The sequence below is a fragment of the Hyla sarda genome, chromosome 2 (genome assembly GCF_029499605.1).
Source record: "Hyla sarda isolate aHylSar1 chromosome 2, aHylSar1.hap1, whole genome shotgun sequence".
Classification (NCBI taxonomy): Eukaryota; Metazoa; Chordata; class Amphibia; order Anura; family Hylidae; genus Hyla; species Hyla sarda.
This window is the reverse complement of record NC_079190.1, coordinates 400,723,767-400,750,724: the sequence shown is the minus strand read 5'-3', so window position 1 is coordinate 400,750,724 and position 26,958 is coordinate 400,723,767. Positions and strand designations below refer to the sequence as shown.

General features: G+C 39.8%; 1 protein-coding gene across 1 annotated transcript in view; it reads left to right on the top strand.

The window, feature by feature from the left end:
- Positions 1 to 8,908, top strand: part of ARX (aristaless related homeobox) — a 14,371-nt gene extending 5,463 nt beyond the window's left edge. The window contains exons 4-5 of the mRNA XM_056560794.1: positions 2,933 to 3,261; positions 7,427 to 8,908. Of these exons, the coding sequence (XP_056416769.1) occupies positions 2,933 to 3,261; positions 7,427 to 7,667 (570 nt within the window). The 3' untranslated portion in view covers positions 7,668 to 8,908. The remainder of the gene's footprint in view (positions 1 to 2,932; positions 3,262 to 7,426) is intronic.
- The last annotated feature ends 18,050 nt before the right edge of the window (positions 8,909 to 26,958 follow it).

Here is a 26,958-nt window from a genome sequence, read left to right as displayed (position 1 = left end):
GGAGTGAGTGCAATGCTATTAGAGGTGTTTGCTCTCCATATCCTGATCCAGGGCTCATAACCAAAGAAACGATAAACATTGGGATGCCCTGATTGCCAACACTAAGCAGATGTCTCCGAGCAAATCACTTTACTGGTACAATCAGGAGCTGATAAAGCATCATAAATTCCATATGGCTCATTTAATACACAACAGCTTCCAGCATTAGGTGGGGGGGTGATAGGGCCCCCTCTTTTTGTTGACACATTTCTCCATTGTCAAACAGGGATGTGACAGCAAAGTCTGTGGATCTAGTACCAGAGGGGCAGTCGTGGGAAAGTCAACTCACTTAGGATCACGAAATATTATTCTAGTGGGTGATGGGATTATGTGGATGCTGATATAACTTATGTTTAGAATTAAGTTATTGACACGTACAGTATAGATATACAAAAATTATATATATATATATATATATATATATATATATATATGATCAAGATTTGGTTTAAATATATATATATATATATATATATATTTAAATATATATATATATATATATATATATATATATATATATATATATATATATGTATGGTCAAGATTTGGTTTAAGTATATATATATATATATATATATATATATATATATATATAGTCAAGATTTGGTTTAAATATATATATATATATATATATATATATATATATATATATCTATATATGGTCAAGATTTGGTTTAAGTATATATATATATATATATATATATGGTCAAGATTTGGTTTAAGTATAAATATGTAATTTGATTTACGGTTGTATTGAACTGTTACAATTTAAAATTAATTCAAAAGATTAAAAAAAAAGTTTTTTTATTTTTATTTTTATTTTAGCAGGATCTCGTTTTCTAATGTTTGTTTAATTTGAGCTTTATTTAATAATGTAGCCCAATAAGATGAAATAGTAAAAGTGTAGTAAAAAGGACACAACAATAAAGTAGTTGTTATCTCCTGTTAGAGACGGTGATGGTAGGAATATTGCCGCATTGTATACACACCGACACGTAGCTGATCATTTACCACACATGTTGCGGAGCAGAGAGCACTGTGTGGAGTTTATAGGGCGGTAATGGGGATTTTACGAGCAGGTTTAATAGGCGATCGCCATCCTGCGACTGTCATATACACAGCATCCTTCTCACTATTTATCACCATTATCAGTTGTGATACTTCATGGATTCATTTCATACAGTGCAATGATCCTGCAGGGAAGGGGACACCAGATACAGCACATTCTAGCTGTCTTTCCATCTGTCTGTATATATATATATATATATATATATATATATATATATATATATATACACATACACACATACATATGTATTTTTATATATATATATATATATATATATATATATTTGTGTATTTATATATATATATATATGTGTGTGTATTTATATATATGTGTGTGTATGTATATATATATATATATATATATATATATATATATATATTCTGAGTTTTGATTGATAGGTATTTGGTTTATACATCATTTTACTTTGATTTACATGTATTTTTGTGTGTTTTTATATTGATAGTTTAATAACTCTGATAAAGGATAATAAACATTTACCGGGCATAGCCTCCTAAATAGACCATATAACAGTGATGAATAAATACATATAAATTAAATTAATATAGGCAGGTGTGAAGCAGTGTTGGCTCCTTTTCATTGCTGGGCGCTCAGTGCAGCCGCATCAGTGTGAACACAGCTCTGCAGCACACGCCGCTTTATACTACTTTGCTGCAATGCCATTATGTGCGACTGTAATATAACATGCTGTACTGCAGTGTTTCCCAACCAGGGAGCCTCCAGCTGTCGCAAAACTACAACTCCCAGCATGCCCGGACAGCCGAAGGCTGTCCGGGCATGCTGGGAGTTGTAGTTTTGCAACAGCTGGAGGCACCCTGGCTGGGAAACACTGGACTAGACTGTAATATAGTATGCTGTACTGCAGTGTTTCCCAACCAGTGTGCCTCAAGCTGTCCATGCTGGGAGTTGTAGTTTTGCAACAGCTGGAGGCACCCTGGCTGGGAAACACTGGACTAGACTGTAATATACTATGCTGTACTGCAGTGTTTCCCAACCAGGGTGCCTCCAGCTGTTGCACAACTATAACTCCCAGCATGCTGGGAGTTATAGTTTTGCAACAGCTGGAGGCACCCTGGTTGGGAAACACTGGAGTAGACTTTAATATACTATGCTGCACTGCAGTGTTTCCCAACAAGGGTGCTTCAAGCTGTCCATACGGGGAGTTGTAGATTTGCAACAGCTGGAGGCACCCTGGTTGGGAAACACTGGAGTAGACTGTAATATACTATGCTGTACTGCAGTGTTTCCTAACCGGGGTGCCTCCAGCTGTCCATGCTGGGAGTTGTAGTTTTTCAACAGCTGGAGGCACCCTGGTTGGGAAGCTCCTGACCAGACTGTAATATACTATGCTGCAGCTATATCCTGCACTGTAATATATCCCAGCCGCCGGTATATTCTTCTGGACTACAACACTTAGCAGCCGCCGGTATATTCTTCTGGACTACAACACTCAGCAGCCGCCGTCCATTGGAATCAATTACCAAGAATGAATGTAAAATAGGAATTTAAGAATGATCTCTGCGATCGGTTTGAGTTAGACGAACTGTATGTGCACTGTATGAGATTATAGATCGATCGATAGATAAATAGATGGAGATACGTGCTGAATTAAAAATATTAGTATATGCACATAATAATTATATTATTATTATTATAATCATTATTATGTTCACAGTATTTTAGTGTGCCTTCACTTTCTATCAATCTAGTCTTTTTTAATTAATTTTTTTATAGTTACATATCTAGATATAGCTTATAGAACTAGTAGAAGACTTGGAATAAATCCGATCTTATCTGCCTTTTCAGGTATGGTTCCAAAACCGAAGAGCCAAATGGAGGAAAAGGGAGAAGGCAGGTGCCCAGACCCATGCCCCAGGCTTGCCCTTCCCGGGCCCTCTGTCCGCCAGTCACCCGCTGAGCCCCTACCTTGATGCCAGCCCATTCCCTCCACACCATCCTGCCTTGGACTCTGCCTGGACCGCCGCTGCCGCTGCTGCTGCCGCCGCCTTCCCTAGTCTGCCTCCACCTCCCGGCTCCACATCGTTACCCCCCAGCGGTACCCCACTAGGACTCAGCACTTTCCTGGGGGCAGCTGTGTTCCGGCACCCGGCCTTCATCAGCCCCGCATTCGGCAGGTAACTAGTCAGCACTACGTCATAGGATTGTATTATGACGTCACTGCAGGTAGTTCTGTTATGTATGTAGGTCAGATAGTTTAGGTATGGACATACGGTATGATCCTTCTATCCACCAGACATAGGTATAACAGTTGTTGGTTCAGGACTATAAACATGTTGTCTGGATTGCCCTTCTGCTACAATAAACATAATGAAAACCAGGCCCGAGTTGTGAATTGTTTTGATTATTGTAGAGAGAAATTAAAGGGGTACTCCGGTGGAAAACGTTTTTTTTTTAAATCAACTAGTGCCAGAAACCAGTTGATTTAAACAGATTTGTAAATGACTTCTATTCAAAAATCTTTACCCTTCCAGTACCTTTTAGCAGCTGTTTGCTACAGAGGAAATTCTTTTCTTTTTGAATTTCTTTTTTGTCTTGTCCACAGTCCTCTTTGCTGACACCTGATGCCCGTATCAGGAACTGTCCAGAGCAGGAGAAAATCCCCATAGTAAACCTATGCTGCTCTGGACAGTTCCTGACATGGACAGAGGTGTCAGTAGAGAGCACTGTGGACAAGACAAAAAAAAAAATTAAAAAAAGAAAAGAATTTCCTCTGTAGCATACAGCTGCTAATAAGTACTGGAAGGGTAAAGATTTTTTTTTATTTTTATTTTTTAATAGAAGTAATTTACAAATCTGTTTAACTTTCTGGCATCAGGTCATAAAAAAAAAAAAAAAAGTTTTCCACCGGGATTATAAAATACATAATAATTCCAAATAACCAGTGACCTATCAGGACCTGGAATGCATACAGTACCATAGTAGACCAACTAGACCAACAGCCCCAGGTTGGCTGCCAGAAAGTAATAAAATAAACAACAAATACCATTGTCACCAGGCCTACAGGACTATCTCATTTATTTGGTTACATTGTTCCATTTCCAGTCATATTTCATTGGCTACTGATAAAAATGATTCACAGTCATATTTTTAGACATAGATATGTAAAATAAAGTAGTGACTCTGGGGGTAGATATATTATCAGACTTCCTGCCATTATTCCCATAACCTGCAGACACCATCTTCAGATTGTTACCTACAGGAGACAGACTATAGGTTCAATGTCCCTCTTCTGGCCATGTCCCCCCCCCATGTGCCTGTTCTACCTACACTCCAGCTCATATAGGAATGTTTTGCAGAATTTGGGTGAAAGATCCATTGTAGCTTCCTAAATAGTTCAGTTCATGGTTTTATTAACAAATGGAAGTAGAATTGTATATGTACTTAACCCTATAATGGGGTCTAAATCACTCCCAGCAATGTTAAACCAACAATGGAGTACCCAAAAAAATATAATGTACAATGGGGAGGTGCCTTTGGGTGAAAGATCCATTGTAGCTTCCTAAATAGTTCAGTTCATGGTTTTATTAACAAATGGAAGTAGAATTGTATATGTACTTAACCCTATAATGGGGTCTAAATCACTCCCAGCAATGTTAAACCAACAATGGAGTACCAAAAAATATAATGTACAATGGGGAGGTGCCTTTAGGCACCTCCCCATTGTACATTATATTTTTTGGTACTCCATTGTTGGTTTCATGGTTTTATTGCAGCCATTTTATTGTCAGAAAAGAAAACAATATTCTGTAACCACAAGTCCATGGGTCATCTAGCTGTCTTTCTGTGGGAATTGTCTTTTCTCAGTTTATAAAGCCCAATATATGGTGGAGTGAGAGCAGTGAGGCTCTTGGGCAAACAGTGATATCTGTAGGTCATATTTGGGTTTTTTGTCATGCCCCCCCCCCCCCCCTATATTTGGATCTGCAACTTGTCAATAAGTTTGGAGCTTCATTTATTCATTTTCTGTGATAGGTCTGTGATACTTTTATTTAACATATGTAACAATATTGACAGTCTAGTGCTACATTTGACATCCACCATCCTTCTGTCTATAGAGGAATGGCCTGTTATTATATTTTTATACAAGTAGGGGCTATGTTTTCCTTACAGTTTTGGATGTCCCTGAGCCATATTCATAGCCTGATTCCTGAGCCCCTCTTTCTGTGACCCCCTCTCACTGGAAACAGGGCAGTGGATGAATCTCCAGCTCTTGTCATTGCTCAGGGCTCTGCTGTACACTATAGTATCTCTCAGGAGCAGAGCCAAGAGTCTTTAAATATCACAGCAAGGAAGCTGATGATCACAAGCCTGGCTAATGGAGAGTCTAGAAATCTCCCTGTGTCTCCTGGGCCTGTCACCTGTATTTTGGTGGCTTCTCTGGGTAGAGCAGTAACACAACTATAGCGAAGTATAATTGCTCTTGTCATTCAGCTGGGATTCCAGGTCGCTGATGGGGATTTGACATTTAGCTGAAAGGGGGAAAAAATAGTAAAAAGTATTACATCCAGTTACAGAAGGAGCTCTCCATAGAGGAACATAGAACCTAAAGTCTGTGAATGATTTTACAACAATAATACAATAATAGCCACTGCAAATGCTTCATAGGATGCAAACGATTTTATATACAAGTGATGGCAGCAGATAGCATTTCTATGTATATATATATATATATATATATATATATATTAATAAGTCATCAGACAGGCCCATTCATGTCACTTCATCATAGAAATGCTCTGCTGAAGTCCCTTGCATATATATATATATATATATATATATATATATATATATATATATTTTAATATATGAATATATATATATATTAGTTTGATAACGACTATAATATGTAGCTTCCCCCTAAAACTGACCAAACATGTAAAAAAAAAAAAATAATATATATATGTGTCCATCAAAATTACAATTAACGTTTACATAATTAAAACAGCTAGATCTCTTGCCAGGGATTTTTTGTACATTGCTACAGATACCCTCCTAATCGGATGAATGGATTATTTAGTAGAAGAATTTTTGTCAGTTAATCGGTTAAAATAGATAATAACCCTTTGTCATAAAAATCCTCTGTATCTACGAATTTTCCTTTGCCCCATTATAAAAATAGAAGGATAACAATCTTGGGCTATGTGCACACACATCATTTTGGTCTTCTTGATGGCCCTTATTTTGGACAGTATTTTTTTTTTTTTTTTACCAAAACAAGTGGATACAAAATAAAGAAAGAGGTAGCTTTCCATGAAAGTTTTTCTCTGTATGGTTCTACTTTTGTTTTTAGTAAAAAAAAATAAAAATAAAAAAAATCATATCTATCATATCTATCTATCTATCTATCTATCTATATCTATATATCTATATTTTTTCTATATATATATATATATATATATATATATATATATGTCATTATCTTGGCCTTTGGCCAATATATATATATGTATATATGTATATGTATATATATATATATATATATATATATATATATATATATATTTATACACAGACACATGTAACAGTTTCAACTGCAATATATATATATATATATATATATATATATATATATATATATATATACATATAGGCCAAAAGGAATGATTAAAATAAGGACCAAAATAATGACCTTTTCCTGGCAATTTCCTCCTCAACCTTACCACAATGCCATTTATATATATTACGTGAGCACCATGGCCATACAAATGGCATGGCTCTGGAGTCTTTCCTTTATAGAGTGTTTTCCAAACAGTGTGTCTCCAGCTGTTGCAAAACTACAACTCCCAGCATGCCCGGACAGCCGAAGGCTGTCCGGGCATGCTGGGAGTTGTAGTTTTGCAACAGCTGGAGACACACTGTTTGGAAAACACTCTATTAAGGAGAGATAACCCACAAAAGTCAAATAGGAATATTATAGGTGCCATTCTAAGAAGGTCCCTGAAAACTCCAGGACCACTTACCTACATCCTGAAAAAAAATATATACTTTCATCATATCTTGCTATATACTTGGTATCAGAAGGTATCTTTTTTTACCACCATTGCTATAAATACACACACTGCAAACAATAGAGAGATTTACAAATGCAATTAGACATGTTTGGTGGTGTAATTGCGGATAAATGGCAACTGCTATGTTTATCCATGTTCCCTGGCATTGCTCCCACGGCAGGTGTGGAGGTAGTCGGGATGTAGTCGGGAAGTTGTCTTTCTTGTTACATTGTCTGCTCTGTACACCATGCATTGCCCGTGAACCTGACACTGTCCCTTTGCTCTGCAGGCTCTTCTCCACCATGGCTCCCCTGACTAGTGCTTCCACCGCCGCAGCTCTTCTTAGACAGCCCAGCCCTGCTGTGGAGAGTGTAGCGCCATCTGGCGGCTTATCAGACCCAGCCACAGCCGCAGCGGACAGACGGGCGTCCAGTATAGCAGCCCTCAGGCTCAAAGCTAAAGAACACGCAGCACAGCTAACTCAGCTCAACATCATCCCCGGGAACAGCACAGGGAAAGAGGTCTGCTAAGTCCCTTCCCTTCCCCCCCACCCCAAAATCACCAAGCAAGACCAAATGGAGGGCAAGGAACACAGCCGAGGACCACAGACTATAGGACTGTGCTAGAAGAGTCATGGAGGGTCCTTGTCTCAAGTAATAATCAGTGTACTACATTATGCAGCCCCAGAGCAGTAACCTTGGTACTCTATGACGTCACTGTTGACTCCCCATGCTCTGCGTGACGTCACATTACTGCTGCAGTTAAGCAAAAAGGGAAATAACAAATATATATATAAATATATATATATAAAAAAAAAAAAAATCCCCAGCCAGTTTTATTTCTTCTATTGTTTCTTGGACATTCCCTAACTTGTGATCTTTAACCCTGTCTCATCAGGATCGCCTCTATTTATGCAGGACTTATGCCACTGATCCACTAAAACTTAGGTGAACGATCTAGTCAGTGCACTTACCAGAGATGTATATCTGTATTGTGTTCTTTTCTTTTAGCTTAAACCAACCAAGGTTCTTTTTTTTTTTTTTTTTTTTTTGTTCTTTTATTTTTCTACCAAACCAAAGGGAAATGAACTGTCAGATTTATGGACTGTTGAAGTCACTAAACTGTGATTACTGATTCTGTACATAATAACATTGTTATAAAAAAAAAAAACACACACAAAAAAAAAACCATAAGGAAAAAAGAGCTTTGTATATTTGAAATGTTATAAAAAGAATTGCACTCAGTGTAGTGTTGTAAGTTTGTCGAACTGTAGAATTCTATCTGTGTTGTAGATACCACAAGGTTCCTAGCACAAATATTTATGTAAAAAACCCTTTATTTAACTTATTAACTGTAGAGCTTTCCAAACCTTTAAATCAATGCTACCTGTGTAATGTTGTCTTATTGTCATCATTTTTTTCCAGGCTTTCCTATTGGAAAGTGTGCCACCCAGAATAATAAAAAAAAAAACAAAAAACAAAACAAAAACAATCAAAAAAAATATAAGAACAAAACAAAACACAGCTATATGTTTAACTAAACCTGAAGCCTTTTTGATGTGTGTGAATGTAAGGAGTGTGGTTGTCACCTAGCCTGATGTATGGGGGGATATTACTGATTTCTCTACATTTTTAAGGAGTTGTCTATTTTATGACATTAATCCTGTCTTTTCACCTGGCAGTTTTTTTTTAATTCATTTTAATTTTGCCACCACAAAGCAAGAAGTGTATTGAAAAGGAATAGGAAATATGAAGGACTTACATTTCTCCTTTCTGCTGGATCCATTTCTGGCCCAAAAACTACAGATGCAATTTTCCAAAAAAAAAAACAAAAACAAAAAAAATACCATGTGGAAACACAGCCAAAGGAGGCTGCTTATAATTCTCTCTTAGGCTAAGTTTCCACTTGGTTTTTTCTCTGGCAGTTTTTGGAAAACTGTCACTACAGTTATTGAGCCAAAGTCAAAAGTGGATCCATAAGGGAGGAGAAGTGTAAGTCCTTCCTTTATATGTCCTATTCCTTTTGAATACATTTCTGGTTTTGGCTCAAAAACTGCAGTGGCAGTTTTCCAAAAACTGCCAGAAAAAAAAAAAAAAAAACAAGTGGAAACTTAGCCTTAGGGTATGTTCACACTGATTAATATTTGCACGGAATTCTCACTGAAAAAATCAGCTCAGAAATAACTTTTTTTCCGCACGGAAATCAGTGTGGAATTCAGCGTGGCAGAGGATTTTTTTTGCGCAAATTCTGCATGAATTGTGTGGCGGACTGAACATTTTTTTTTACATTGAGTTCTATGGGGTTAGGACGCGAATTCCGCATGAAGAAAGAACATGTTCATTCTTCATGTGACAGAATTCAGTGACAGAATTCCGCTAGCGGAAATTCCTCAGTGTGAACGGAGGAGCAGAAATTGAATTACATGCTATGGGGTTTTTCACTACTGAATGAATTGGAGAGGAATAAGCGAGCAGAATTACTTGCGGAAATTCCTCTCCAAACCTTCAGCGTGAACATACCCTAGGGTCTATTCACACGTACAGTATTGATGCGCAGATTTGATGTGCAGGATTTCAAGCTGTGTTCAGTTTACATTGAAATCTGTAGCAGAAAATCCTGCGCGCCAAATCTGAGCATCAAATCTGCACAGAATACTGTATGTGTGAATAGACCATTCAGATACCCCAGTCAATAACATCAGTTGGGTTCCCAGGCTCAAAGGCAAACATGATCTTCTTTTAAAGGGATACTCCGCTGCTCAGCGTTCCAAACGCTGGAGCCAGCGCTGGGAGCTCGTGACATCATAGCCCACCCCCGCATGACATCACGCCCCGCCCCCTCAATGCAAGTCAATGGGAGGGGGCGTGACGGCTGTCACGCCCCCTTCCATTGACTTGCATTTAGGGGGCGGGGCGTGACATCATGATGGGACGGGGCCATAACGTCACGAGCTCCCAGCGCCAGCTCCAGCGTTCGGAACAGTTTGTTCCAAACGCTGAGTAGCGGAGTACCCCTTTAACTCCGGTTAGTGCATCCATCAGTCAGGACCAGCGGTAGGACCTTCATCCTTTTGACTATTATGATAAATGTATCACTGAAGGTACCACATTGGGTGTTCATACTGAAGGAATTCAAGTGTAAACTATGATTATCATTTTATAATTAGAAAACATCCCTGCATAATTACTTTGGGTCATTGTCAGATCTTATATACATGACAATATCTTTTGTGATCATCCAGGTATTATGTACTCTTGTATCTTTAAAGGGGTACTCCTGTGGAAAACAATTTTTTTCTTAAATCAACCGGTGCCAGAAAGTTAAACTCGTTTGTAAATTACTTCTATTTAAAAATCTTAATCCTTCCAGTACCTATCAGCTGCTGTATACTACAGAGGAATTTCTTTTCTTTTTGAATATTTATTTTTTTCAGTCTGATCACAGTGCTCTCTGCTGACACCTCTGTCCATATCAGGAACTGTCCAGAGCAGGAGAGGTTTGCTATGGGGATTTGCTCCTGCTCTGGGCAGTTCCAGACATGGACAGAGGTGTCAGTAGAGAGCACTGTTGTTAGACTGAAAAGATATAAAAGAAATGCTGTGAAGCATACAGCAGCTGATAAGTACTGGAAGGATTAAGATTTTTAAATAGAAGTAATTTAAGTCATTTACAAATCTGTTTAACTTTCTGGCACCAGTTGATTTTTTTTTTTTTTTTTTTTTTTATTGTTTTCCACCAGAGTACGCCTTTAACACTCTCCCATTATAATATAAAAACTTTGTGTTTGGAGTGAAGTATCATGATATAGACATGCATAATAAGATTACAAGATACAAATACACAATAAAAATATGTCTCAAGGATAATATTAAACAGAGGACCAAATCATCTCACTGGTTTGCCATATTCTAGTAGTCACTGACTGGCACATTGTATGTATACCCTCCACATAATTGGTGTAATAACATGATAAATGTATCACAATGTTATTATTGCTTACGCCTTTCTTTACATAAGCTGAAAATTGTTGAAGTTCTTGATATTTTGGGGAGGGAGAACAATGCATGAGCCCCACTTTATCTGAAGGCATTTATTGGTTATCTATTTAGATCATTGGTCCCCAAACTGTGGCCCTCCAGATGTTGCAAAACTACAACTCCCAGCATGCCTGGACAGCCAACGGCTGTCCAGGCATGCTGGGAATTGTAGTTTTGCAACATCTGGAGGGCCACAGTTTGGGGACCACTGAGGCTGGGTTCACATCACGTTTTTGCCATACTGTCTTCAATCCATTTTTCTAAAGAAAACCGTATGGCAAAAAAAACGGATGGAACAGTATGGAAAAAAGTAAACTGTATGCCTTTTTAAACAGTTTACTGTTCTTAAAAGTGCATACAGTTCCGTCCGTTTTTATAGAAAAAAAAAACCATAAGTTTTTGAAAATGTTGTCCATTTTTAATGGGAGGGGTCTTGGGTGGGAACTTTAGGATGCAAATGCGCATGTGCAACATAAAAACTGTACATGTTTTCCCGTATGGAACCGCATACATGTGCGTTTCCCATTGACGTCCATGTTAAAAAAAAACATATGCGGTTGCAGTACGGTTTTTAAACCGGAGTCAAAACCGTGGTTGACCATGTTTTTTGTCTCCAGTTTAAAAACCGTACTGCAACCGCATACGTTTTTATTTTTAACATGGACGTCAATGGGAAACGCACATGTATACGGTTCCATACGGGAAAACGTATACGGTTTTTACTTTGCACATGCGCATTTGCATCCTAAAGTCCTCACCCAAGACCCCTCCCTTTTAAAATGGACAACATTTTCAAAAACTTATGTTTTTTTTTCTATAAAAACTGACAGAACTGTATGCTCTTTTAAAAACTATATACTGTTTAAAAACGCATACGGTTTACTTTTTCCCATACTGTTCCATCCTGTTTTTCTTTAGAAAAAACGGATTGAAAACAGTATGGCAAAAACGTGATGTGAACCCAGACTGATTTAGATCTTGCTACACATGCAGAACAATTATTGGACATATCAGTAAATTGGTCCTCTATTATTGGATTTAAACTCAGGAAAATGAGAAAAATTCCTAAAAAATCAAAACCTAAATCATCTTGATTATGATCTAGCTGCGGAGACTGAGCCCCAGATGACAAGACCTGCTTTTATGTGTCCAATATTAAACAAAAGGGCAATATTATTCTGTGACAGAAGTACCTTATGTCACAGAAAAAAAAATAACATTTTGGACAGAGTGACGGACAGAAAAAATGCCATATCTGATACATGGAAATTATATAGGCACATTATGTTCTTTAAACTGCTCCCTTGAAAGATATCATTGTCTCTGCTGACAGTCCCGTGGCTGCCTAGCTTATAGGCTGGGTAATGTCTATTTTCTGCCTTGCAGCAATCAGTTCTATTTTATGTTCAGTTTATTTTTAAGTGTTCTTATTGTTTGCTGGGGAAAAAAATCACTAGGGTCTAATTTAGTCACATAAGCTGTAGAACATCCAAAATAACAAACTGTCTTCGGTGTTAGGAATCAAAAAGAAACTTTAGGGATGCCTGATAGTTGCAAAATATTCATCTTCTTATACCCTTTCACCTGGACAAAACAGGTGGGACATCACCTGCTTATGGCTATGTGATAGCCTGGGGGATGTAGGGTATGGGGAGTGTAGCTGTGCGGTGACTAAAGGGTGTTTGTTAACCCTTGCTATTTATGACGCCAGGGTGAGGGCTAATCAGCAATGCTTGTCCTACCGCCACCCTTCCCAAGAGCGATAGGGAGGTAGATAATAATGGAATGTCCACAACCGGAGAGTTTTCTGAAACAAGTTTAACTTTTACTGAAGATTTTCTGCAAGCTTCATAAACGGAACAGTCTCTATGCACACAACTGCTTTCTTTGGAGATTGACAAAGGTTGGGACTTTAGCAATTTAGAGTTTTTAAGGTAATATGCGCTGTTCCACTGGATTTAGGGGATTTAGTTGCAGCCCAGTAGTCACGCTAGCTTTAGTGGGGGGTAGTTTAGAACTCACAGTTTTAGTTCAGCTGAGGCCGGTAGGTTTTCAGGCCTAGCGTGTCTTTGAAAGTTGCGCAGTCTGGGACCCACCAGAGCAGCAACCCAAGAGAGCGATAATTGTCTACAGCTCCCTTATATGGGCAGGGGCTGGACTAGTGCTAATTGGTCATATACTGATGTCAATCACCATTACAACGGATTATGGGTAACAGGTGACCCAAGACCTCCAAAGGTCCTCCAACATACCATAGAGGATATCAATATGGTCACATGACTGAAGGTCCTGCGACGCTAAACAAGGTAAGTACTATACATTATATTAAATATACGTTATTATGGAATATGTACAGGTATAAACGTTATATAATTAGAGGGCGACTAGGGGCTTTTTCAACTGAGGGATCCTACCTGAGCGTAGTTACTCTGACTTTGGGGACCTCTACACTAGGTATGCTATGCAATACGATACCGGGACACCACAGCTACAAGTGTGACAAGTCAATGTGCCTAGTAGATAGATGCAAGGGCATACATACCATTGAGATCATGATGTTACTATGGTACCTTTAGATAGAAGGGGCCCAGCCCTGGATGGTCCGATTCCCTTTGCTGTTGAGTGCTGAGAGGCAAGAAGGTGAAGAATTGGCAAAAGAGACTTGGAAAGGGTGCAGAGTGTGAAACCAATGCTAAGATTATCTGTCTGACAAAACCTGGTACCATAATGGGGCCACCACTTTTTTATGTTCACAAATGCACAAATGAATGTATGAAGGAGGACAAAGAAATGTCAAACAAGGGGAAACATGGGTTAGTTGAAATTAACGAAAATATACATAGAATTAGAAATTTCTAGAAATAGAAAATGAGCCCAATTACCTGTGAGTCTCATGGTCCACCCTGCTACATAAGACCACACAACTTTACATGAATGCCATATGCTTTAAACATGGTGGTGAAGAACACCAGATGAGACTTGGCGTTGTTCAGAAGGATGGGCTGTATTCTGCAACGGTTGTGCTCAGGGTTGTAGATTACAGTGTGTATACTGTACATACTGAGAGAAACCGGCACTTTTAAGCAAGGAATAAAGATACCGTAATATCGGCAATAGACAATGATGGCAAAAGGTAGCGTTTGTAATCCACAAGGTGGTGGCGCATAAACCCAGAAAAAAACAAAAGAAATTATGCACAAAGACAAAATAAGGATGCACTTACCGGTCGTCCTCCGGAGCTGGTATCTGTGTCTCTCCCTTCCTCCATTGACGATGTAGCTGTGCCTTAGTTAATAAACTTCACCCAGCTTTTCCACGAACGACCGGTGAGTGCATCCTTATTTCTTCTTTGCATAGATTACAGTGTGAACTATGTTGCTTCCCCAGATTGGCATCCACCAATTCATACATGACCTCCTCTATCTCCACTACAAACTGTATGACAAAAATGGATCAAATGAAACAGAAAATGTAGGGAAGACTCTCATATAGTGAACACCGGAAAAATGAAATAAGTGTCAGACATTATAGCATAGAACACAAGGATTATTAACACATTATACAATTATTTCCATCAAGCACTGACAGTTCCATCAGGCACAATATTTCAACTCACTTTAATATCATCTCTTACCAATTTAATTGTGTGTACATGGACTTCAGACAAGATCTTCCTTTCCCGCTAGTTCAATTTATTTCACAATTAGAAATATCGTGACTTTTTAAAAAGTTTCAATTCCTTATTCTGCTAAAAGAAAGAATTTTCTTAATGTTGTAAACTATCACTTTTTGCATAATGTTAATATGAATGATACAATGCTTTTGCAGAAAACAGAAGACAAGTATGGCTACTGACAACCAGGAACAAAATCTATAAAACAGACTTTATTGGTTGTGTTTCGGGGCCAGTTTTTTGTCTTCATCAGACCTTTGCTTTGAGATGCTGCTGCTTGGAAGCTGTAATGCTCTGGCAGGGCATTATTAGTGGTGCATCTACCATGAAGGTAGGGTATGTGACCGTCAAGTGGGATGGCAAACAAGGTGGCTGGTCAGGAACCAAATGGTGCACCCCTTAATCCACCCAGGGGATTATAATGTGGTTGATTTGGGTGCCTCAGGTCCCAAGGCCAGCGAGCACCACTTTTAGCACATATGAGCATACAGCTGAAACTTGGTGTAGGCCACAGACGGCTACAGGATGACCTGCCTACTGGGGAGTAGGGGCTACCTGGCAAATGGGGGCACTGCTTGACTGCTTTCCTAATGGGGAGAACTGCCTGCCTACTGGGGGAGGGCTACCTGTTTATTGGGGGAATACTTGCCTACTGGAGGGGTACCTGAATATTTGTGGAACATACCTGCCTTATGAGGAAATTGACCTGCCTAATGGAAAGACTAACTGCATAGTGGTGGAACTACCTATCTAATGAGGGAACTACCTAAATGCTGTGGGAGATATACTTAATAGGGAACTTATATACCTCATGGCGAACCTACTTATCTATCCATTTTTATTGTGTAGGTTTCTAATGGGGCATTTCTAATGTTTCAGGGACTATAGATAGGGAAGATGTATAGAGGTGTTGGAAAAGTAAGCAGTCTGTTATGATTTTCTACCACATTCTGCAGAAGAGAGTAATGGCTGGAAGAAATTGTCATATTGGTTTGGAGAACTAAAAGGAAAGAGAAGAGCTCCAAGAAGAAGCCATCCATGAGTCACTGGATATAACTGCACAGTAATCGCTTATTTGGTCTGTGGAACTGATATCTACTATCATATGGTCCCTTTATGGGGGGAATATTAGTTTGTATATAATGTGTTTTATTCAGTAACAGTATTGTTTGTTAGGAGTCGCTCCACGTTCAGACATGCTGGCCGTGGACGCACTCCTCCTCCGTTGCCCACCACTGCCCATACTGTGATTCGCATCCCGCGATGCGATCACATTCAGCCCTCCGCTCCTCACCTCCTTCGTCATCCCTGTGTGCTTCCTGCTTACCGGTGCATGTGTCCCCGCCTCCTGTGCCACATTACACCTCGGCTGCCTGTGTGGACGAGTCGTATCAGGGGTAGCGACCTGGGTGTCGCCTGCCACAGCAAGTCCATCCTGCTTTGCAGCGGGCTCTGGTGAAAACTAGCGGCACCTTAGACTCAGCTCCCTGGTACAGCACACGTCATCATCCACACACGTACAGCAGATCCACTTCATCGCCAGTCGTTACATGGCTATCCTAATCAGCCACTGTATAGCAGTATTATTTGTCCCATGTATACTGGTATAATTAGTATTATCAGTGTTGGTATACTGGTTGGTCAGTAACAGCATGGTGGTACTATTTATGGTAATATTTGCTCCTCGTATAATGGTATAATTTGGTAATTGTATGACTATTTTGTGATATATGGTACTATCATATGTACTAAATTTTCTTGTAGCTATGTTGTCTTGGAGATTTATACATATAATGGCCCTCATTTACAAAGAGTGTTGGGTGTTTACTAGTGTGAAATGTTGTTTATGAATTGCAGGATTCTACTCTATTAACTACATTTTCTGACCAGCTTTTTCTAGGAGGAAATTTCCAGCCATTTATTCACAGGATTTTATATGAATTCAATAGTAAATAAGTGCGGCTGTGAAACCACGGCTCTTTTCATGCTGACCACTACCCCTTTGCAACAGACCCCACCCCTTTTTCCGATTTGTCGGGTTTTCTCAGACATGTCAGACACTATGCACCAAAATAACTTGGAAAAATCCGACAAAAAATTATTGTTTTTAGCTTAGTAAATGAGGGCCAACATATATGTTTTTTTTTTTACGTTACCAAATGATGCATTTATCTTAGCCGTAGGCTATTACTTATAAATAGACACAAACAGAATAGACAGCACCAGGTAGTTGTATATTGTACTCTGTTTTTCATGATATGTACTAGGTGCTAGGGGTCTATAAGTAGTAAATCAGTATAGCTCCATAAACTATTTTATACAAAAAAGAGAGAAAGAACTCAAACAAAGAGCAATTGCTACTGATAAATATGCAAAATTTTATTTATATATCCAAAAAGTTAAAAAACGTCACACATTTGTGACTAAATGCAATAAAGATAAAATACCAGATGTATATATAAAGCAATACAAAATGAGATGTATCAGATACAGCCAAAAACACGTAGGTGGATCAGGTACAGCAATAGTAGTGATCACAATGGATATATATAGTGAGGTCAGGGAATGATGTAATATGGCTCTTATTCAACAAGAAGTAACCAGGGGTCCAAAAAGGGCCCCAGTATAATGTATGTGAGGGCTACCTGCTCTATCACATGACTAGTAGTATGAATAAGCCCAAAGTTAGTAAGTAATAAATAATTCAGTGATCCTCACTTACCCATAATGGATATATTTGGATGTAATCTGCTACCAAGTGCTTTGCCAAGTTTTTCAAGGTATTTGTTGAACTGTAAATGGTATCTTTTCTTATCCTCAATTCGGAATACCCTCTGCACCTTTTTTTGGGCTCTTCACTAAGTAAAAGCAATTATTTTATTTAAATAGCACCAACATATTCTGCAGCACTGTATAGAGATTTTCATCGCTCACATTGTCAATCTAAATCCTAAATTAAGGTATCAGGAAGAATATACAAGCTCCTTATAGATGTTGTCCTTGGTGGGATGTGAACTCAGGGTCCAGCGCTGCAACAGTGCTAACCACTGAGCCATCATGCTTCTTTGCAGTTTGAGGAACTTCAGTGTTGCCTTACAATATGGGTGGCATCACCTCCAGCAGATGTGTCTGTGGTCTTCCCTTCCTAATTCCTGAATATTAGAGCTTTTAGAATTACCAGTCGGGTCGGCAGTTTCTGGTTTTCTGTATTCAAAAAAATATAGAAATTAAACAAACATTCCCTTTAACCCCTTGGGGACGGAGCCCATTATGACCCTAAGGACGGGAGCATTTTTTGCAAATCTGACCACTGTCACTTTAAGCATTAATAACTCTGGAATGCTTTTACTTATAAATTTGATTCCGAGATTGTTTTTTCGTGACATATTCTACTTTATGTTAGTGGTAAATTTTCGGCGATACTTGCATCCTTTCTTGGTGAAAAATGCCATGAAAAATTTGAAAATTTAGCATTTTTATAACTTTGAAGCTCTCTGCTTATAAGGAATATGGATATTCCAAATACATTATATATTGATTCACATATACAATATGTCTATTTTATGTTTGCATCATAAAATTGATGAGTTTTTACTTTTGGAAGACACCAGAGGGCTTCAAAGTTCAGCAACAATTTTCCAATTTTTCGCAAAATTTTCAAAATCGGAATTTTTCAGGGACCAGTTCAGGTTTGAAGTGGATTTGAAGGGTCTTCTGGTTAGAAATACTTGATAAATGATCCCATTATAAAAACTGCACCCCTCAAAGTATTCAAAATGACATTCAGTAAGTGTGTTAACCCTTTAGGTGTTTCACAGGAATAGCAGCAGAGTGAAGGAGAAAATTCAAAATCTTCATTTTTTTACACTGGCATGTTCTTGTAGACCCAGTTTTTGAATTTTTATAAGGGGTAAAAGGAAAAAAATCCTCTCAAAATTTGTAACCCAATTTCTCTCGAGTAAGAAAATATCTCATATGTGTATGTCAAGTGTTCGGCGGGTGCACTAGAGGGCTCAGAAGGGAAGGAGCAACAATGGGATTTAGGAGAGTGAGTTTTTCTGAAATGGTTTTTGGGGGGCATGTCCCATTTAGGAAGCCCCTATGGTGCCAGGACAGCAAAAACCCCCACATCGCACACTATTATGGAAACGACACCCCTCAAGGAACGTAACAAGGGGTACGGTGAGCCTTAACACCCCACAGGTGTTTGACAACTTTTTGTTAAAGTCGGATGTGTAAATGAAAAAAAAATATTTTTCCACTAAAATGCAGGTTTTTCCCCAAATTTAACTTTTTTACAAAGGGTAATAGGAGAAAATGCCTCCCAAAATTTGTAACCCCATTTCTCCTGAGTATGGAAATATCCCATGTTTGAACGTCAAGTGCACTGCGAGCAAACTACAATGCTCAGAAGAGAAGGAGCGCTATTGAGCTTTTAGAGAGATAATTTGTTTGGAATGGAAGTCGGGGGGCCATGTGCATTTACAAAGCCACCCGTGGTGCCAGAACAGTGGACCCCCCCACATGTGACCCCATTTTGGAAAGTACACCCCTCACGGAATGTAATAAGGGGTACAGTGAGCATTTACACCCCACTGGCGTTTGACAGATCTTTGGAACAGTGGGCTGTGCAAACAAAAAAATAAAATTTTTCATTTTCACATACCACTGTTCCAAAAATCTGTCAGACTCCTGTGGGGCGTAAATGCTCACTGTACCCCTTATTACATTCCGTGAGGGGTGTAGTTTCCAAAATGGGGTCACATGTGGGTATTTATTATTTTGCATTTATGTCAGAACCGTTGTAAAATCAGCCACCCCTGTGCAAATCACCAATTTCGGCCTCAAATGTACATGGTGCGCTCTCATTCCTGAGCCTTGTTGTGCGCCCGCAGAGCATTTTACGCCCACATATGGGTATTTCCGTACTCAGGAGAAATTGCGTTACAAATTTTGGGGGTCTTTTTTTCCTTTTACCTCTTGTGAAAATAAAAAGTAAAGGGCAACACCAGCATGTTAGTGTAAAAATTTTTTTTTTTACACTAACAGGCTGGTGTAGACCCCAACATTTCCTTTTCATAAGGGGTAAAAGGAGAAAAAGCCCCCCAAAATTTGTAATGCAATTTCTCCTGAGTACGGAAATACCCCATATGTGGCCCTAAACTGTTTCCTTGAAATACGACAGGGCTCCAAAGTGAGAGAGCTCCATGCGCATTTGAGGACTAAATTAGGGATTGCATAGGGGTGGACATAGGGGTATTCTACGCCAGTGATTCCCCAACAGGGTGCCTCCAGCTGTTGCTAAACTCCCAGCATGCCTGGACAATCAGTGGCTGTCCGGAAATGCTGGGAGTTGTTGTTTTGCAACAGCTGGAGGATCCGTTTTGGAAACACTGCTGTACAATACGTTTTTCATTTTTATTTTGGGGGACAGTGTAAGGGGTGTATATGTAGTGTTTTACTCTTTATTAGGTGTTAGTGTAGTGTAGTGTTTTTAGGGTACATTCACACTGGCGGGTTACGGTGAGTTTCCCGCTAGGAATTTGCGCTGCGGCGAAAAATTTGCCGCAGCTCATACTTAAAGCAGGAAACTTGCTGTAAACCCGCCCGTGTGAATGTACCCTGTACGTTCACATGGGGGGGGGGGGGGGGCAAACCTCCAGCTGTTTCAAAACTACAACTCCCAGCATGCACGGTCTGTCAGTACATGCTGGGAGTTGTAGTTTTGCAACAGCTGGAGGCACACTGGTTGGAAAACCTTCAGTTAGGTTCTGTTACCTAACTCAGTATTTTCCAACCAGTGAGCCTCCAGCTGTTGCAAAACTACAACTCCCAGGATGCACGGTCTGTCAGTACATGCTGGGAGTTGTAGTTTTGAAACAGCTGGAGGCACACTGGTTGGAAAATACTGAGTTGGGTTCTGTTACCTAACTCAGTATTTTCCAACCAGTGTGCCTCCAGCTGTTGCAAAACTACAATTCCCAGCATGTCTGATCACAGAAGGGCATGCTGGGAGATGTAGTTATACAACAGCTGGAGGTACGCAACTACAACTCCCAGCATGCCGAGACAGCTGTTTGCTGTGTGGGCATGCTGGAATTTGTAGTTTTGCAACATCTGGAGTGCTACAATTTAGAGACCACTGAACAGTGATCTCCAAACTGTGGTCCTCCAGATGTTGCAAAACTAAAACTCCCAGCATGCCCAGACAGCAAACAGCTGTGTGGGCATGCTAGGAATTGTAGTTTTGCAAGATCTAGAGGGCAGTATAGAGATCACTGTGCAGTGGTCTCTAAACTGCAGACCTCCAGCTGTTGCAAAACTACAAATTCCAGCATGCCCACACAGCAAACAGCTGTCTGGGCATGCTGGGAGTTATAGTTTTGCAACATCTGGAGGGCTACAGTCTAGAGACCACTATAGTGGTCTCAGACTGTAGCCCTCTAGATGTTGCTATGCAACTACTCACCGGCTTCCGTCGCATCCGGGAGCCGTCCTCTTCTGCCGCACGCCGCCGCAGATCTCCGTCGCTCCGCTGCCTCCGGAGGGGTAAGTGGACTCCGGCGCCGCTCCTCTTCGTTTTCCCCGTTCTGCCCCGCCTATTGTGGGTGGGCAGGACGGGGAAAACGAAAGTAAACCCCTCCACCCCAGATCTGCTATTGGTGGTCGCGTCTAGACCACCAATAGCAGAGATAGGAGGGGTGGCAACTCTGCCACCTCACTCCTATCGCTTTAGGGGGATCGTGGGTGTCTTAGACACCCGCGATCCCCCTTCTATTCCGGGTCATAGACCCGTAATGACCCGGAATCGGCGCAAATCGCAAGTGTGAATTCACTTGCGATTTGCGCCGATTGCCGACATGGGGGGTCTAATGACCCCCCTGGGCATTTGCACGGGGTGCCTGCTGATCAATATCAGCAGTCACCCCGGCCCGGTCCCCGCCCGGCGCGCGGCGGGGGCCGAGATTTCCACGGGCGTATGGATACGCCCTTCGTCCTTAAGTACCAGGACGCAAGGGCGTATGCATACGCCCTTCGTCCTCAACAGGTTAAAGGGGTATTCCAGGAAAAAAAAAATTTTATACAACTGGCTCAAGAAAGTTAAACAGATTTGTAAATTACTTCTATTAAAAAATATTAATCCTTCCAATAATTATCAGCTGCTGAAGTTGAGTTGTTGTTTTCTGTCTGGCAACAGTGCTCTCTGGTGACATCTCTGCTTGTCTCAGGAACTGTCCAGAAGAGGTTTGCTATGGGGATTTGCTTCTACTCTGGACAGTTAGCGAGACAGGTGCCATCAGAGAGCACTTAGACAGAAAAGAACAACTCAACTTCAGCAGCTCATAAGTACTGTACTGAAAGGATTAAGATTTTTTAATAGAAGTAATTTACAAATCTGTTTAACTTTCTGGAGCCAGTTGATATATCTAAAGACACATTCCTGATATTAAAGTTTATACCGTAAAGCCTTCTGACCATAGATGATGTCCTGTTCTTTGTCATTAATTCAAAGATTTTTTTACCCAACTTACTTTTAGAACTAAGTATCTTGTAACATGTAGTCAATTTTAAAATTAATTTCTAAATATCAGAGGCAATGTATCATTCCCCAATCCCTTCAGGGTACACTTGCAGAGGCCGTTAAATAACTTTCATCTCATGAGATCTAAAGCCTATATTGTTATTATTATTTCCATTTTGATAGCCTTTGTTTCCTTCTGGAGCCTCTAGATTGTTTCCCCGGACTCCATGAAATATAAACATCTTTTTGCTTTTAGGTGATACATATTACCTTACCTTATGTTTGTGTGCCACCATATTCTGATATTCTGAAAGCAATATATATATATATTTTTTTTTTTTTATCAATTGAGCATTTTCTATTGCAATTTTTAAAAAATATTTCTGCACAATAAAATCACTTTTTTTTAACAAGATATTTTTTATGCTATATTAAGATCCATCAGTGGGCCTGTGTAAGGTATTTTTTTGGGAACCTGAAGGTTTTTTTTTTAACACTTTTTATTCATTTTTTGGAAAGCAAGGTGACCCAAAAACAGTATTTCTGCAATTGTTTTTTTAAAGGGGATCTCTCACCTCTGCTGTTAAGAGCTGCTGACACCACTGGATAGCTGTTAGGGTATAAAAGTAAACTGTACCTTTCCAAAAGCTGATGGTTGACCACTTTTTTTCATTTCTCAGACAAGTGTCAAGGAGGCAGAGCCAAGCTTCATAGGTGCCACAGCCTGGCACATGACCCCACTTTGCCTCACCTTCCAGACCATCCTTGCTTGATGTACAGAACCCTGTATGTCTGTCAAGGAGGGTCTGGGAGTTAAGGTCAGTTGGGAGGACAAGTTAGACTGTGGCACTTGAGCAGCTCCTTGACACTTATCTAACCATTAGCTTCAGGTACAATTTGCTTTTATACCATAACAGCTATCCAAAAGTGTAGGGTAAATAACATGATTGTTTTATAGCTTGGGTGTCATTTATGCATAGCTTTTAATATTCTTTCTTTTATGCATTATATTATTTTCATTATTATTATTTTTTTTATATGAATCTGTCAGCAGATTCCATCACCATAAACAGTTAATACCGCTCCACGGATAGTGGGAAACAAGTTCAAATACCTCTGTGTTTGCTACTATAAACCAGCAACAGGGTCATGGGTGCCCAAAGCTCATTGATGCATGTGAAGAGCAAAGGCTGGTTTGATGCCACAAAAGAGCTACTGTAGCACATATTGCCTAAAAAATTGCAGTCTTGAGATGCAGACCGGTTCCGGATCTCTTGGAATTGGTTTCTATGAGGCATACCCTAAACTATCTGTTTCTATATTGAGGTCTCCCTGGATGCAAGGATTCCACCTACTGTCGGCCCTCTGGGGTTTTATTACGAGACACCTCTAGTCCTCATGAGTGTCTTGTTGGATACCTTTTCCCTCCCCCTCCCCGCCATTTCCCTGTATTGATGTGTTCCTTACTATGCCTTATTGGACAGGTCTTGGGCCACGGCGGAGGCATGAATCTAGCCATGCATGCTCTGTCCCGGAGCTTAGATTCATGATGTTGCTTTTTCTTTGCTATGTTTCACATGTATATGCATTAAGTGTATTTCTCTTTTCCAGAGCCTGCGAGCCCATTGACCTGTCATACAGGATGCTACCTGAAAGTATATGCTGTACTGTTTTGTAACCTGTTTCTGAAAAAATGTAAATAAAGAATTGACAAAAAAATAATTGGTGTGATAGAAAGATGGAGTAAGAAACAGGGTACTGCAGCTTGCTGCATATGGAACTGTGTAGCCAGAGACCAATCCGAGTGTCCATGCTAAGCCCTGTCTATCACAGAAAGGGCTTGTTATAGGCAAGTGAGCTGTGGAAAAATGGAGAAAGGTGAGAAGACTGAGAAATGATGTTTTCTTTTATGTCATGTGTATGACCAGATGTGGTTATATCACATACCTGGCGAAGAGATGGCATCAGATGACACCTATGAACTAAAAATTTGCAGCTCAATACCCTTTTATGATGGTGATGTAGTGCATGGACAAATTATATTTAGGGTTAATTACATAAAAGTTTAATTTGTACATGCGTTTCTATATGCCTGAATACGTTTGAATGTACACGTTATTGCAAAATTTTGCTGAACATATCAATTTTAACATCCAAATTGTATCAGGTTATGTAATAATATATAAGATGGGGTCTAAGATAGAGTTAAGAACCATATGGTTTTCTAATTTCTAGTGCAATATAGACATTTTTTTAAATTTTTTTTTTGTGAAAATCTATTTCCATGTGAAAAAGAGGGACAATTAAGGAGCAAAGAGGGACAGAGACACTTGGGTCGAAAGAAGGGACTGTCCCCCCAAAAGAGGGACCATTGGGAGGTGTGGCAGTGGCCTCTTTTAGCACATCTCAAAAATTGTTTAGGTGTGCTTGGAGGAACAAATTACCCCAACTTTAATCTTAATGAGCATCTGTGAGATGTGGTAAAAAGCCACAGATCACCTTCAGAGGTCTGAAGAAGTCTATGCCTCAATGAGCTAGGCTACATTCACATTCAAGCGCCACTGTTTTTCAAGCACAATTTTTTTTTTTTTAGCAAGCACTACTTGTTCTCCTGCTATTCTTCCTGGTGGTCCTGACTGCCATCACACTACCATGTCATAACGGTAATGTAAAAGAAGGAGATAGATAGCGCCTCGTGTGATTCCGTGGGTTAATTTGCCCACTTTTACCCCCATGTGTTATGCACTCACCTGGGGAATTTTTGGAACAGGCGTATCACCCGTGTGGGGTAAGACGGTAGATTTCAGGCTGCAGCCTGCAGGAACTTGGCCAAATACCTCTGGTGGTAATCGGCAGGAAGAATTGTTGCTTAGGAAGAGAAAAGGGCTCAAAAGGGCAGCACCGCTGCAGAACATCGTTTCTCTTCCTAAGCAACAATAACGGTAGTGTGAAAGGGGCCTTAGACTTCTTTTGGAAGCATGAGAGGAACCTACACAATATTAGGTCACAATACTGGCTTTAAATGAAATCTAATAGCTAAAAGCCAAACTCAGAGCTCAAGTGGTCAAGGAGGCGAAGCTAAGCCCCACCTCTCTCTGCCTTGACTTAGTGCTTTAGTTCGAGCCCTGTAAGTCAATAAGTCAAAGCTGGCAGGGGTGGTGGAGGGAGGAGGGATGCATGCTGCAGCTCACCACCGCCTCCTTGACATTTTAGCTTTGAGCGTGACATATTGCTTATGAATTCCCTTTAATGTTCTGGCTGTTCACTGTAGGTTACCCAGGCATTGCATTACCCCAGACAGAAAAATACAGACTCTATGATTGTCTGAGTGGCATTATTGGAGAAATCTACAGCCACAAATGGAGGAGTAAGAGGAAGATGTCCTGTAGCCTCTAGTACAAATAGTTCAAGGGGTAGCCCCACCCCCTCATGGTGTCACAATCCGCTCCCTCAAGAAAAGTCTATGGGAGTGGGTTTGACGGCTGCCAAACCCCCTCCCATAGAGTTGCATTGAGGGGACAGGGTGTGATGTCACAATACTCCGGCCCCTGTATTGCCCATCATCAGGCACGGTGCGAACTTTGCTCCATGCAGCAGATGACAGGGGTTGCTGCAAGAGAAATCGTGGGGGTTACGAGCGGCAGTACCCCCGCAATCAGACATCTTATCCCCTATCCTTTGGATAAGGGATAAGATGTCTAGGGGTGGAGTACCCCTGTAATTTCTACAGATAATAAATAAGGTAATAATTATTTAAGATAATAAATAAGGTTGAACAAAGATGTTATTATTAACCCCTTCATTGCCCAAGACCACCTTAGTGGGTTATTGCTGTTATGTAAGTACAAGGGGGTGTACTCAATATAAGGCAGGTTATTTTAATGTTCAACTAGTACACCAGAGGGGGATTTAAATCAACTGATGCCAGAAAATTATCCAGCTGCTGTATGCTCCAAAATAAGTTGTGTAGTTCTTTCCAGTCTAACCACAGTGCTCTCTGCTGTCACCTCTGTCCGATTCAGAAACTGTCCAGAGCAGGAGAGGTTCACTATTGGAATTAGCTCCTGCTTCAGACAGCTCCTGATATGTACTGGAAAGATTAAGATTTTTTTTTTTTTTAAATAGAATTAATTTACAAATCTGTTCATGTTCCTGGCAGTTTATTTTAAAAAAAAATTCCCTATGGAGAACCCCTTTAAGGTTGATCACTGCAAATTGTATATAAAATACCACTAAAGTTACTTTTTTAAAAATCTTTGCTAATTCATGAAAAACTTATTGCAAAACTTTAACTCCTTACCTTCACAGTATATGTACAGTGCTGGGATATGGTACTTCATGCTTCAGCAGGAGATGTCAGCTGTAAAATATAACTTACACACTTCTTAATCGACTGGCATCAGGTTAAGGGGATACTCTGACTCCCCTCACCCTAACTACTCACCTTAACACACCACTCCACAGATAAAAAATGTATATGAGCATTCAAAATTGAAAAAAAAAAAAAAAAAACAAGACTAAATTTTTTGGGAGTTTCATACAAATTAAATGTTACCTTTATTTTTGTAGGTCAATACAATTACAACAGT